General features: G+C 43.5%; 1 protein-coding gene across 1 annotated transcript; it reads right to left on the bottom strand.

The window, feature by feature from the left end:
- Positions 1-654: 654 nt before the first annotated feature.
- On the bottom strand, positions 655-11,412 carry LOC113896324 (chloride intracellular channel protein 6-like; the record flags this gene model as incomplete). The annotated part of the gene is made up of 2 exons (XM_027548557.1): positions 655-1,039; positions 11,239-11,412. Coding segments are annotated over 2 exons (336 nt in total), but the record flags the coding sequence as incomplete, so codon positions are not given.
- Positions 11,413-13,395: the final 1,983 nt, after the last annotated feature.

Here is a 13,395-nt window from a genome sequence, read left to right as displayed (position 1 = left end):
GTTTCCGGTCCCGCTGGTCTTCGCAGGTCCCTGCGTCTCTGTAGACCCTGAGGTTATCCATCCCTCTGAAACTTGGCTACAAGCGCCCTCTTGAACTCTGTGGTGCCAAATCTTTTTGTTTTAGGTCCTCTAGGGCTGACCAACAAGGTATTACCAAGGCGGGGACGGTGGGGGGGAGGGGGTCCCTTCAGCAGTCCTTGAAAATAAACTAACACAATACCACAGAGGCAGGAAATTATATGTGATTTGAATGCATATGTGTGAAAGAGTCTGAACACTTGGAACATACTCACCAATACATTATCAGCAGTTATCTAAGTGTAGCGAAATTCTAGGTGACTTTTGTCTTGTCTTTTTTTATACCTTCTGACTTCGTTTCAAATATTAAAACAAGCGAGTATCACTTTGTAATTATAAAAATAATTTTGTTTTAAAAAAGTTAAACTACCATTTTAGAGCAGAAGGCTATGCATGATTATGAAAACTATCACAGAAAAACACATTTTTTAAAAAGATAAAGGAGGTTAATAATAGATAAGGCTTGAATCCAAGCATTATTTGCTTTGAAACTTAAACTGCAAAACTCATGCCCTAAATATCATGGATTACAAGGTCCTGGAATGCCAAAGATATAAATGAGCATAAACCAGACAATTGGAGTGTATAACAACTGGTATTATTCAGATACACAAGTGAGCTGACAAATTACAAGGCTAGGAATAATTTCCTGTTGAGTGGATCATGCTATGGTATCCACATTACTAAAGTAGGAGCATTATTTTGCAAAGGATGGTTACTGGGAAGGAAAGGCAAAGGAGACACTCTTTCCATAGTCTAGCTCACACAGCTGAGAAAGGAAACAGAAAACAGTCTGGCTTCACTTCATTCTTTTGGCAACATCTGAATATGCGTGTTCAATCTCCTGGTCAGCGGGACATGTGTTTGTGAATTCATCCCGAGCATACACATTGTTCAAGTACCTCCAGATGCCAGTCATTTCAGAAGGAAATTCAAAATCTCTGTATCTCTTGGCCATGATCTGGAAACGAAGAGGAAACAGTCAGAAAGGGAAAACCCACAAACGTAGGCAGTTACATCAGACAATCAATTCTTCTGAGGCGTGTAATATATTCTTTCTCAAGTTCCCATGTCGTCCTACAGCCATTCAAGCTGCCCAAATTGCAATATGAGTTTGCAGGGGGCATACTGAGCATGGGACTCAAAACAGAGGTGCTATACAACCATGCCCACCCATTCATCACAGATAGTCCTCGTGACCCACTGGCATGAATTTGCTTTATTGTCTAGTCGCTCAGTCATGTCCAGCTCTTTTGTGACCCCATGGACTGTAGCCCACCTCTGTCCATGAGATTTCCCTGGCAATAATACTGGAGTGGGCCACTATTTCCTTCTCCAGGGGATCTTCTTTACCCAAGGATTGAACCCAAATCTCCTGTGCAGATTCTTTACCATCTGAGCCACCAGGGAAGCCCTGAGCTTGCTCTGTAATCTGGTGGATTTCTCTTCGTCATTCTAGTAGTTTTCTCTCCCTGTGTTCTGCTGCTGGGTTATTTTGTGCCTAAAGATTCAGATGGCTCAGATGGTAAAGAGTCTGCCTGCAATTCAGGAGACCTGGGTTCAATTCCTGGGTCAGGAAGATCCCCTGGAGAAAGACATGACAACTCACTCCAGTATTCTTGCCTAGAGAATCCCATGAGCAGAGGAGACAATCCATGGGATCCAGGTGTTGGAGAAGACTCTTGAGAGTCCCTTGGACTGCAAGGAGATCCAACCAGTCCATTCTGAAGGAGATCAGCCCTAGGTGTTCTTTGGAAGGAACGATGCTAAAGCTGAAACTCCAGTACTTTGGCCACCTCATGCGAAGAGTTGACTCATTGGAAAAGACTCTGATGCTGGGAGGCATTGGGGGCAGGAGGAGAAGGGGATGACAGAGGATGAGATGGCTGGAGTCAATCACTGACTCGATGGACGTGAGTCTGAGTGAACTCCGGGAGTTGGTGTTGGACAGGGAGGCCTGGCATGCTGCGATTCATGGGGTTGCAAAGAGTCGGACATGACTGAGCGACTGATCTGATCTGATCTGATCTGAAGTGACTAACACTTTCATTTTCAAAGGTTCAGTTTGGATCTTTAGTTTAGATTGTGCCAGGATCACTTTGAAGTGCCCTCTTTTTCCTATTTGCTGAACCTCACCTCCTGAAACCCCAAGTACCTGGGTATGTTACACCTGTGGATTTCCATCATTCTGCCCCTGAAAGGATCATTTCACTGTGGGTCTACCGTGTGCAGAGAGCAGATTCATGAACTGAAAAATCCTTATTCTCAAGGAAACAGTGGATGTCTTCCCAGGTGCCTCAGAGGTTAAAGCATCTGCCTGCAATGTGGGAGACCTGGGTTCGATCCCTGGGTCAGGAAGATCCCCTGGAGAAGGAAATGGCAACCTGCTCCAGTATTCTTGCCTGGAGAATCCCATGGATGGAGGAACCTGGTGGGCTACAGTCCACGGGGTCACAAAGAGTTGGACATGACTGAGCGACTTCACTTACTTACTTAAGGATGGGGTAGCTAAGAATGGATATCATGAAAACACAGTGGTGTGAGATGTCTCCTCTGGCTGGAGGGTGTCACTGGGAATTCATCACAAAGGAGGGTGTATACTCTTGTAGATGGTATGAGTTCCCTGGGGTTGCCTTAACAAAGTACTACAACTGTGGGTGGCTTGAAACAACAGAAATATCTTCTCCCACACTCCTGGAGGCCCCAGAATCCAAGATCACGGTGTCAGCAGGGCCGGGCTCCCTCTGAAGCCTCCGGGGAAAGATCCGTTCCAGGTCTCTCCCTGTTTCTGGCTCATGGGAGCACAGCTCCAGTCTCTACCTGGAACTTTCCCTGTGTTGGTGTCTCTGGATCCAAATTCCCTTTTATAAGAACATCTGTCATGTTGGATTAGGGGCCCATTCAGTTCAGTTCAGTTCAGCCACTCAATCATGTCCGACTCTTTGCCACCCCATGAATTGCAGCATGCCAGGCCACCCTGTCCAACACCAACTCCCGGAGTTCACTCAGACTCATGTCCAGTGAGTCAGTGATGCCATCCAGCCATCTCATCCTCTGTCGTCCCCTTCTCCTCCTGCCCCCAATCCTTCCCAGCATCAGAGTCTTTTCCAATGAGTCAACTCTTCACATGAGGTGGCCAAAGTACTGGAGTTTCAGCTTTAGCATCATTCCTTCCAAAGAAATCCCAGGGCTGATCTCCTTCAGAATGGACTGGTTGGATCTCCTTGCAGTCCAGGGGACTCTCAAGAGTCTTCTCCAACATCACAGTTCAAAAGCATCAATTCTTCGGCACTCAGCCTTCTTCACAGTCCAAATCTCACATCCATACATGATCACTGGAAAAACCATAGCCTTGACTAGACAGACCTTTGTTGGCAAAGTAATGTCTCTGCTTTTCAATATGCTGTCTAGGTTGGTCATAACTTTCCTTCCAAGGAGTAAGCGTCTTTTAATTTCATGGCTGCAATCACCATCTGCAGTGACTTTGGAGCCCCCCAAAATAAAGTCTGACACTGTTTCCACTGTTTCCCCGTCTATTTCCCATGAAGTGATGGGACCGGATGCCATGATCTTCGTTTTCTGAATGTTGAGCTTTAAGCCAACTTTTTCACTCTCCTCTTTCACTTTCATCAAGAGGCTTTTTAGTTCCTCTTCACTTTCTGTCATAAGGGTGGTGTTATCTGCATATCTGAGGTTATTGATATTTCTCCCGGCAATCTTGATTCCAGCTTGTGCTTCTTCCAGTCCAGCGTTTCTCATGATGTACTCTTCATATAAGTTAAATAAACAGGGTGACAATATACAGCCTTGACGAACTCCTTTTCCTATTTGGAACCAGTCTGTTGTTCCATGTCCAGTTCTAACTGTTGCTTCCTGACCTGCATACAGATTTCTCAAGAGGTCAGATGGTCTGGTATTCCCATCTCTTTCAGAATTTTCCACAGTTTATTGTGATCCACACAGTCAAAAGCTTTGGCGTAGTCAATAAAACAGAAATAGATGTTTTTTCTGAACTCTCTAGCTTTTTCCATGATCCAGCAGATGTTGGCAATTTGTTCTCTGGTTCCTCTGCCTTTTCTAAAACCAGCTTGAACATTGGGAAGTTCATGGTTCACATATTGCTGAAGCCTGGCTTGGAGAATTTTGAGCATTACTTTACTAGCATGTGAGATGAGTGCAATTGTGCGGTAGTTTGAGCATTCTTTGGCATTGCCTTTCTTTGGGATTGGAATGAAAACTGACCTTTTCCAGTCCTGTGGCCACTGCTGAGTTTTCCAAATTTGCTGGCATATTGAGTGCAGCACTTTCACAGCATCATCTTTCAGGATTTGAAATAGCTCAACTGGAATTCCATCATCTCCACTAGCTTTGTTTGTAGTGATGCTTTCTAAGGCCCACTTGACTTCACATTCCAGGATGTCTGGCTCTAGGTGAGTGGTCACACCATCGTGATTATCTTGGTCGTGAAGATCTTTTTTGTACAGTTCTTCTGTGTATTCTTGCCACCTCTTCTTAATATCTTCTGCTTCTGTTAGGTCCATACCATTTCTGTCCTTTATTGAGCCCATCTTTGCATGAAATGTTCCCTTGGTATCTCTAATTTTCTTGAAGAGATCTCTAGTCTTTCCCATTCTGTTGTTTTCCTCTATTTCTTTGCAATAGAGGAAAATTGGGGCCTGTTATACTGCTCCTAATCAATTAATATGATCTCATCTTGACTAATTACATCTGCAAAAACTCTATTTCCAAATAAGATCAGTTTTGAGATATCGGGAGTTAGGACTTGGGTCTAACTTATATATGAATTTGGGGGGACAAATACTTGGAAAGCTATGATAAACCTAGACAGCTTATTAAAAAGCAAAGACATCACTTTGCCAACAAATATGCATATAGTCAAAGCTATGGTTTTTCCATAAGTCATGTATGGATGTGAGAGTTGGACTGTAAAGAAAGCTGAGTGCCAAAGAACAGATGCTTTTGGACTGTGGTGTTGGAGAAGACTCTTGAGAGTCCCTTGGACTGCAAGGAGATTCAATCAGGCAATCCAAAAGGAAATCAATCCTGAATATTCATTGAGAGGACTGATGCTAAAGTTCCAATACTTGGCCAAGTGATGCGAAGAGCTGACTCATTGGACAAGACCCTGATGCTGGGAAAGATTGAAATCAGGAGGAGAAGGGGACAACAGAAGATGAGATGGCTGGATGGCATCACCTACTCAATGGACATGAGTTTGAGTAAACTCCAGGAGACAGTGAAGGACAGGGAAGCCTGGCATGCTGCAGTCCATGGGGTCCCAAAGAGTTGGGCACTACTGAGCAACTGAACAACAATACTTGGAAGGACAGTATTTCCCATTATATTGGCTCCCGGGATGTTTGGACAACATGAATGTTGAATCTGTCACCAATTAGAAGATCTTCGGGACTTATTTCTCAGATTTTGGAAGCCGGGAGCTAATGATGCAGTAAGACAGGATCACATATCTTTTCATAGAGCCTCCTAAATAATTATCTTTTACTTGAATTCAATCTTACTAGAGATTAATGCCAAGACTCGTGCTTTTCTTTTGTTTGCATTTGCCTGCTTTTGCTTTACCCAAACATTCTGAGTAAATTTATTCCATGTGTGCCTCTCATAAATGTAAACTTGTTTTATATCCTATCTTATTAACGTAATACTTTGTTTCCCAACTTCCTGTAAATATTTTTGCATTTATGTATGTGTGTGTTTCCCTCTCTGGTGGTTTGGAAGGTTTATGGTCTGTTTTAACTCTTGCAGTCATTGTTGTTGCTTAGTTGCTAAGTTGTGTCTGACTCTTTGTGACTGCATGGACCTGCCAGGCTCCTCTGTTATGGAATTTCCCAGGCAAGAATACTGGAGTGGGTAGTGGTTTCCTATATAACTTTAAATAATAGGAATTCTTTATTTCTTGATTTATCAACTATTCTTTGATTGACCTCTACTTACTCCTGGTAATAAGCAAGGATATTATTATACTTACACTTCTCTTCATTTCTGATCTATCATCTTCCTTCCAATGGTGTGAAAATCGAAGTTTACTATATCTGATTCAGTCCTGTAGCTCTAATTCCCACTGCTGTTGAGTTTTAGTTCTGGTTTCAGATCTACCACCAATCCTTTTATACCACACACCTTCTCTGTTCCTGGATTCTTATTTTATCATCCTTTTTTATTATGTCATCATATAGAAATTTTATTTTTACAAAATGGCTCAGAGTGTTTATTGCATCAAGACCAGAAGCCTAGGTAAAAGCAACAATTTACTTGGATATAAAATTCTTACATCACACATCCTTTCCTATAATCCTTTAACTACTGCCTGTCCTGGGTCTTCGCTGTGGCACGCAGGCTTCTCTAGTTGCAGTGCATGGGCTTAGCTGCCCCAAAGCATGTGGGCTCTGAGTTCCCTGACCAGGCATCGAACCTGCGCCCCCTGCATTGGAAGGTGGATTCTTAACCACTGGGACACCAGGGAAGTCCCCAATCCTTTAACTGTTAAAACACTGTTTTCTGGCTTTTAATGTGATCCTAGAATCCTGCAGAGAAGGGAATGACAACCCACTCCAGTATTCTTTATTTTTTTAATTGAAGGATAATTGCTTTATAGAATTTTGTTGTTTTCTGTCAAACTTCAACATGAACCAGCCACAGGCATACATATATTCTCTCCCTTTTGAACCTCCCTCCCGTCTCCCTCCCCATCCCACTCCTCTCCATTGATACAGAGCCGCTGTTTGAGTTTCCTGGGCCACACAGCAAATTCCCGATGGCCATCTATTTTACATACAGTAATGTAAGTTTCCATGTTACTGTCTCCATACATCTCACCCTCTCCTCCCCTCTCCCTTGTCCATAAGTTTATTCTCTATGTCTGTTTCTCCATTGCTGCCTTGTAAATAAATTCTTCAGTACCATTTTTCTAGATTCTGTATATATGCATTAGAATATGATATTTATCTCTCTTCCTGACTTACTTCACTCTGTATAATAGGTTCTAGGTTCATCCACCTCATTAGAATGACTCAAATGCATTCCTTTTTATGGCTGAGTAATCTTCCATTGTGTATATGTACCACAACTTTTTTATCCATTCATCTATCTATGGACAGCTAGGTTGCTTCCATGTTCTAGCTATTGTAAATAGTGCTGCAATGAACAATGGGATACATGTGTTTTTTTAAATTTTGGTTTCTTCAGGGTATATGTCTAGGAGTGGGATTGCTGGGTCATATGGTGGTTTTATTCCTAGTTTTTTAAGGAATCTCCTTACCATCTTCCATAGTGGCTGTATCAATTTGAATTCTCACCAACAGTGCAAGAGCGTTCCCTTTTGTCCATACCCTCTCCAGAATTTATTGCTTGTAGACTTTTTGGTGAGGGCCATTCTGACTGGTATGAGGTGATATCTTATTGTGGTTTTGATTTGCATTTCTCTAATAATGAGCGATGCTGAGCATCTTTTCATATTTTTGTTTGTTAGCCATCTGTATGTCTTCTTTGGATAAATGTCTATTTAGGTATTTTTCCCACTTTTTGACTGGGTTGTTTGTTTTTCTGGCATTGAGTTGTATGAGCTGCTTGTGTATTTTGGACATTAATCCTTTGTCAGTTGTTTCATTTGCTATTATTTTCTCCCATTCTAAGGGCTGTCTTTTCACCTTGCTTTTAGTTTCCTTTGCTGTGCAAAAGTTTTTAAGTTTAATCAGGTCCCACTTGTTTACTTTTGTTTTTATTTCTGATACTCTAGGAGGTGGGTCATAGAGGATCTTGCTTTGATTTATGTCATCACCATGCCAGTATTCTTGCCTGGAGAATTCAATGAACATGGGAGCCTGGCAGGCTATAGTCCAGGGGGTTGCAAAGAGTCAAACATGACCGAGCAACCAACACTTTCACCTCACTATAGAGACATATGAGGCTAGTCTAATTTCTCTGTTGTGTAGACGGCCTTACCTTTTATTATTAGTACGATTATCATTATCATCGGGCACGCAAAGGGTTCTTTTTTATTGTCAAAGTTCAGTAATTTACCAGTTATATCATACATAGTGTGTTGACTGTTCAGGACAATATTTTTCTAAACATGGATTGCTGTTTAAAGTAATAGCAGATCATCATCCTTTAGTTCATCCTTTAGTTCATTCAGATCATCCTTTAGTTCAAAACACTTTACCTTTGAGTCTGCTTTTTCCTCTTTTTTTCTTTCTGGTCCTCTTGTTCCTGATTATGTGCACCTGGATTCTCTCTAATCACCTTTACCTCTTGCTTCTTCTCCATTCAATTTGAGAGAGTTTCCTCAGGTTGTCCTAAAAATCCTTGATGAATTTCTGGAAAGTCACTTTCCACCTCTTGCTACTCCTAATACAACTTCTAAACAATTTCTGAAATTGCTTTGTTTTTAAGTTTTATTTTTTTTTCAGTTCTACCAGTTTCATTTTCATCCTCTTTGTGAGATTATATTTTTTGACACTTTGTGACTTGTCTTTGAGCCCTTTCTCCAAAGGTTTGTTTGCTATGCTGAGTAGCTCAGTCATGTCCAACTCTTTTGAGATCCCATGGACTATAGCCCACCAGGCTCCTCTGTCCATGGGATTTTTCACCCAAGAATACTGGAGTGGGTTGCTATTTCCTACTTCAGGGCATATTCCCAACAAGGGATCAAACCCATGTCTCCTGTGTTTTCTGCCTTGCAGGTGGGTTTTTTACCCATTAAGCCATCAGGGAAGGAATCATGTTCTCTTTCATTTTTTTGAGGCTGTAGAGAAGCATCTGTCTGAAAAGTTCTTTGGTTTACTGGACCAATCTTAACCAGAGAGGTGTTTCTCATCTGCCTTTTTCTCTTTTGTTCTATTTAACCCTTCCCCTTCTTCTTTGTGATCATCTCTATCCACATAGAGGTCCCACTTGGATTCCTTTTGGTTACTAAACATCTTTTAATGAGCAGACCCGTTGGACTTACTATTTGCTTAAAAACAAGGTGGAGAGCATTGGGAGTAAGGCCAGGCAGCAGGAAGACCAATTTGGATATTTATTCTCAAACACCTGCTCATCAAGGGCCTTCCCTGGTGGCTCAAATGGTAAAGAATCTTCCTGCAGTGCAGAAGACCCAGGTTCAACCCCTGGTCAGGAAGATCCCCTGGAGAAGGAAATGACAGCCCACTCTAGTATTCTTGCCTGGATAATTCCATGAATGGAGGAGCCTGGTGGGCTAGAGTCCATGGGTCACAGAGTCAGACACAACTGAGTGACTAACCCTTTAACTTTTCCACCTGCTAATCAAACACCGCTCTATACTCTGCCCAGAGACACATGAGAGTCAAGATCAAAGTCAGGGTTAGTGCCTCCTCCACTGTGAGGATTAGGAGGAGGTCGCTGTGGCTAAAAGTGATGCTGAGGTCATCTACAGTCTCTCTTCTGAGTGATTCCAAGCTTATTTCTTTTCTCTGCTCAGCAGTCACAAAGCAGAATGCCTCTTTCCTTCTCTCCTCCCCTCCACCTCCCCTCCCTGTTCCTTTGGGTCAGAGGACAGTGGCAGAACACACAGGTGGCACCTCTGAACAGTTTCACCTTCAGCTCTGCCTCCACAGTGATCTCATCTCTGTAAAGCTGGTCCCTGCCTCTCTTGGCCCACTCCACGCTCTGTCCTCAAACAAAGAAGCCTGGCATGCTGCAGTCCATGGGGTCGCAAAGAGTTGGACACAACCCAGTGACTGAACTGAACTAAAATGCCAAATAAATGCATTATTAGAACAAAAGGTTCTTGACTTGTATTTCCCTATGTCTTCTCTCCCATCACCCTATCCTTATACCAAAGACCTAGTTCTGGACCTGGTATGATCTGAATAATAAGGATGCCTCCGAACAAGGGTTGGGCTTCTTCCTGGGGAATCTAGGGACACTGAGGACCAAAGGCATACCAACAGTGATAATGATACAACAACTAACAGCTGTGAGGGCCAGCCAGACTGGGGCACTTCAGAGAGCAGCCATAACTAAGGAGTCCAAGGGTGGGGCCATCTGCTTTTGAATTTCAGAGTCACTCCCTGAAATTCTGATTATATATATCAGGGGCTGAATTGAGGGGTTTACATTTCTAACAGGGCTTCCTTGGTGGCTCAGCAATAAAGAAGCCATCTGCATTGCAGGAGATGTGGATTCAATCCCTGGGTCAGGAAAATCCCCTTGAGGAGGGCATGGTAACTCACTCCAGTAACATTGTTGGGAAAATCCCATGGACAGAGGAGTCTGGGGAGCTGTAGTCCATGGGGTCGCAAAGAATCAGAGATGACTGGAGCCCCTGAGCAGGCACATTTTCTAAATTAGTAGGCACAATTCTTATGCCTACTAATGTTGTAGAACCACTGGTCTAGGGAATCTTTAAACCCTAATTATACATGGCCAGCGACTTTTATTTCATGTTTGATTACCTGGGAAAACAGGCTGCCATACGTGGTCCAGCCGAGGAGCTGTGAGCTGCTCACCAGCTCTAAGGGTTCTGTGTTAAGAGCCAACCTCCTCCCTTATCCCAGGGTTAGGCTCACTCTTCCCATCACCAACAATTGACTCAATTCACTTTTTTTCCCCAAGGTTGGCTCAGTTTTTTTGGTTGTTGTTTTTGTTTTTGGACTGCACTGCTCAGCTTGCAGGATCTTAGTTGCCCACCCAGGGATTGAACCCAGGCCACCCCAGCAAAAGCGCTGAGTCCCAACCACGGGACCACCACCAGGGAATTTCCCAAGTTCACATTTTAATCCTCGCAGATTCCAAACACCATCTCCCAGCCTGGAGTGTGAAACACCAGCTATAATCAATGTATTCCCTCAAGTTGCTTTCACATAGCTTGTCTTTAGGCTGTGGCAGTTAAGACTGGAAAAGAGAAGCTGTGAGGATGGAGGGATGGGAGCCAAGCTCTCATATACTTTATGAGAACCTCCAAGGAACATCTGAGAATAGCACCCACAGATCTCAAACTTGGGGCTTGGCTGCCGCAAACAGAAATGAGCTATACTTTTAAATTCAAGAAACCCTGTTTTAGATTGTCTTGGCAAAAAAAAAAAAAAAACACAAGTCAAAACAAAATGAAACAAAGCCCCATTCATGTATTCAGCACCCGAGGTACAAGGAAGGACAAACCTTAATAATGTGGAGCTTGGGTAAGAGATTGCAGTCAGCCAGCATGAGCTCATTGCCATCCAGGAACTTCCTTCCAGAAACAGCAGCTTCCTCGGTGCTGTGGGCATCTACCTCATCCGGCAGGGGGCTGTTCAGATAGCTATCCAGCTTCTTCAGGCCTTTAACAGGTTCCTTTCATAAACGAAAATGGGAAAGCAGAAAACAACGAAGATGAGCCATGGAAGTCCACGTCTCCTCTGTCTTTGTTACTGTTCAGTCGCTCAGTTGTGTCTGACTCTTTATGACCCCGTGGACGGCAGCACACCAGGCTTCCCTGTCCTTCCCCATCTCCCAGAACTTGCTCAAACTCATGTCCATTGGGTCGATGATGCCATCCAATCATCTCATCCTCTGTCATCCCCTTCTCCTCCTGCCCTCCTCTCTCTAGATATCAAAAAAAAAAAAAAAAAAGGAATTTGTCCCTTCCCTCCTGAGACTTGGCCAGTGAGTGTTAAGAGAGTCAGGAAGGAGACAGGTGGGTTTATGAGATCTAAATAAAAGATTCACTTCTCCTTGGAAAAGAATTCTACTGTCTACACAACACTGCTGCTTCTAGAACTCATTCATTTATTCAAAAATCCATATGGAGAAACTTTCATGGTGGGCATCACTGACTCAATGGACATGAGTTTGGGTAAACTCAGGAGTTGGTGGTGGACAGGGAGGCCTGGCGTGCTGCAGCCCATGGGGTCGCAAAGAGTCAGATGTGACTGAGTGACTGAACCGAACTGAATGGTTAAGACTTGTGCTTTCCAGGTGGGATGGGGTGGGAGGTGGGAGGGAGGCTCAAGAGGGAGGGTCGGGTGTAACCTATGGCTGATTCATGTTGATGTATGGCAAAAACCAACACAATATGGTAAAGCAATTATATTCCACTAAAAATAAAAAACTAAAAAAGGCTTTGCATTTCCAATTCAGAGTCAGGGAACTTAGATCCCACATGCCACACAATGTAACCAAAAAAATTTTTTTAATTAAAAATTAAAAAAAAATCTTTGTGAAAATCACATAATGAAGGAAGCACCAACAGAAGGTTCATTCACCCTGAATTCCATGGGAGAGGAATCACTGGTGGTGATGATTTTCTCCTAAAAATGTCCTTTTCTGGACAATCTCTAGAAAAGCACTCAGTCCCTGAAACCCATGTGCAGGCTCAGAGTGGGAGGTACTTTTTCCTTATTTCTATACACAGGTCCCTCCCCACTGTGCAGTGAGGCAGAATTCCCCACATCTCATAAGAAGCCACACCAGAGGCAGAATGGAGATCCATGGAGAAAACAGGAAGATGGGAGGGACTCTCTCGTTTGCATCCTTCTTGGTGTTTTTTATAAATGCTGAGAACTTGGCAAACACGTCATTTCTGGCAGAGTTAGATTCAGGGTGTTGGGTCCCCAGCTTAGGTACCTTGAAAAGTTCAAAGCGAGAGTATCACAGATCAGCAATGTTTGAGTTGGGAGAATACAAAGCGGGAAGGGAAGAAATGACTTTCTCTGAGCAGATATAAAAATGAAAACTGCTCCTTAAATGTTTTCCTAATCTTTCCATCTTGAAAGTTGGGAGCAACACCATCCAGGAGTAAAGCACTGGATGGACCGTTTTCTTCCTGGGACGGAGGGCCCCCTAGCCTTGCTGGTCTTTGTTCTCTTCCTCCTGAAATAAAGATGATGAACTAGAGGGTTCCCTTAAGGCCCACCCTGCTGCAATGCTGTGTGTAACATATGCTCCCAACAGGCCAGCAGAAACAGGCCACCCACTTGACATCGGCCCACTTCCTCCCCACTTCCTGCCATCAAGCCCTAATTGCCAAATGGCAGGTGCAGAGCAGCGAAATCCCAGCCACCTAGACTCAGGGCTTCTAATCTCACTGCGTTTCCTGTGGCACACCACAGGTACAGCTCAGGAGGTAAGCGCCATGGCCACAGAAAGCCAACACACAGTGTTGGAGCTTTAGAACTGTCTGTGAACGGGGAAAAGTGACAACCAAGTTGCCAACACTGGTTTTGACGAGGCCCACCTCGGGGGAGCCAGTTTCTCCTCTAAGAACTCCTCGATCTTACTCACGTCTGTCTTGACTTTACCATCAAGAGTCATGAAAGGTGGGTTGGTGCCAGGAGCCAA

Source organism: Bos indicus x Bos taurus, chromosome 1 (genome assembly GCF_003369695.1).
Source record: "Bos indicus x Bos taurus breed Angus x Brahman F1 hybrid chromosome 1, Bos_hybrid_MaternalHap_v2.0, whole genome shotgun sequence".
Taxonomy (NCBI): Eukaryota; Metazoa; Chordata; class Mammalia; order Artiodactyla; family Bovidae; genus Bos; species Bos indicus x Bos taurus.
This window is presented reverse-complemented; position numbering and strand designations above follow the sequence as displayed.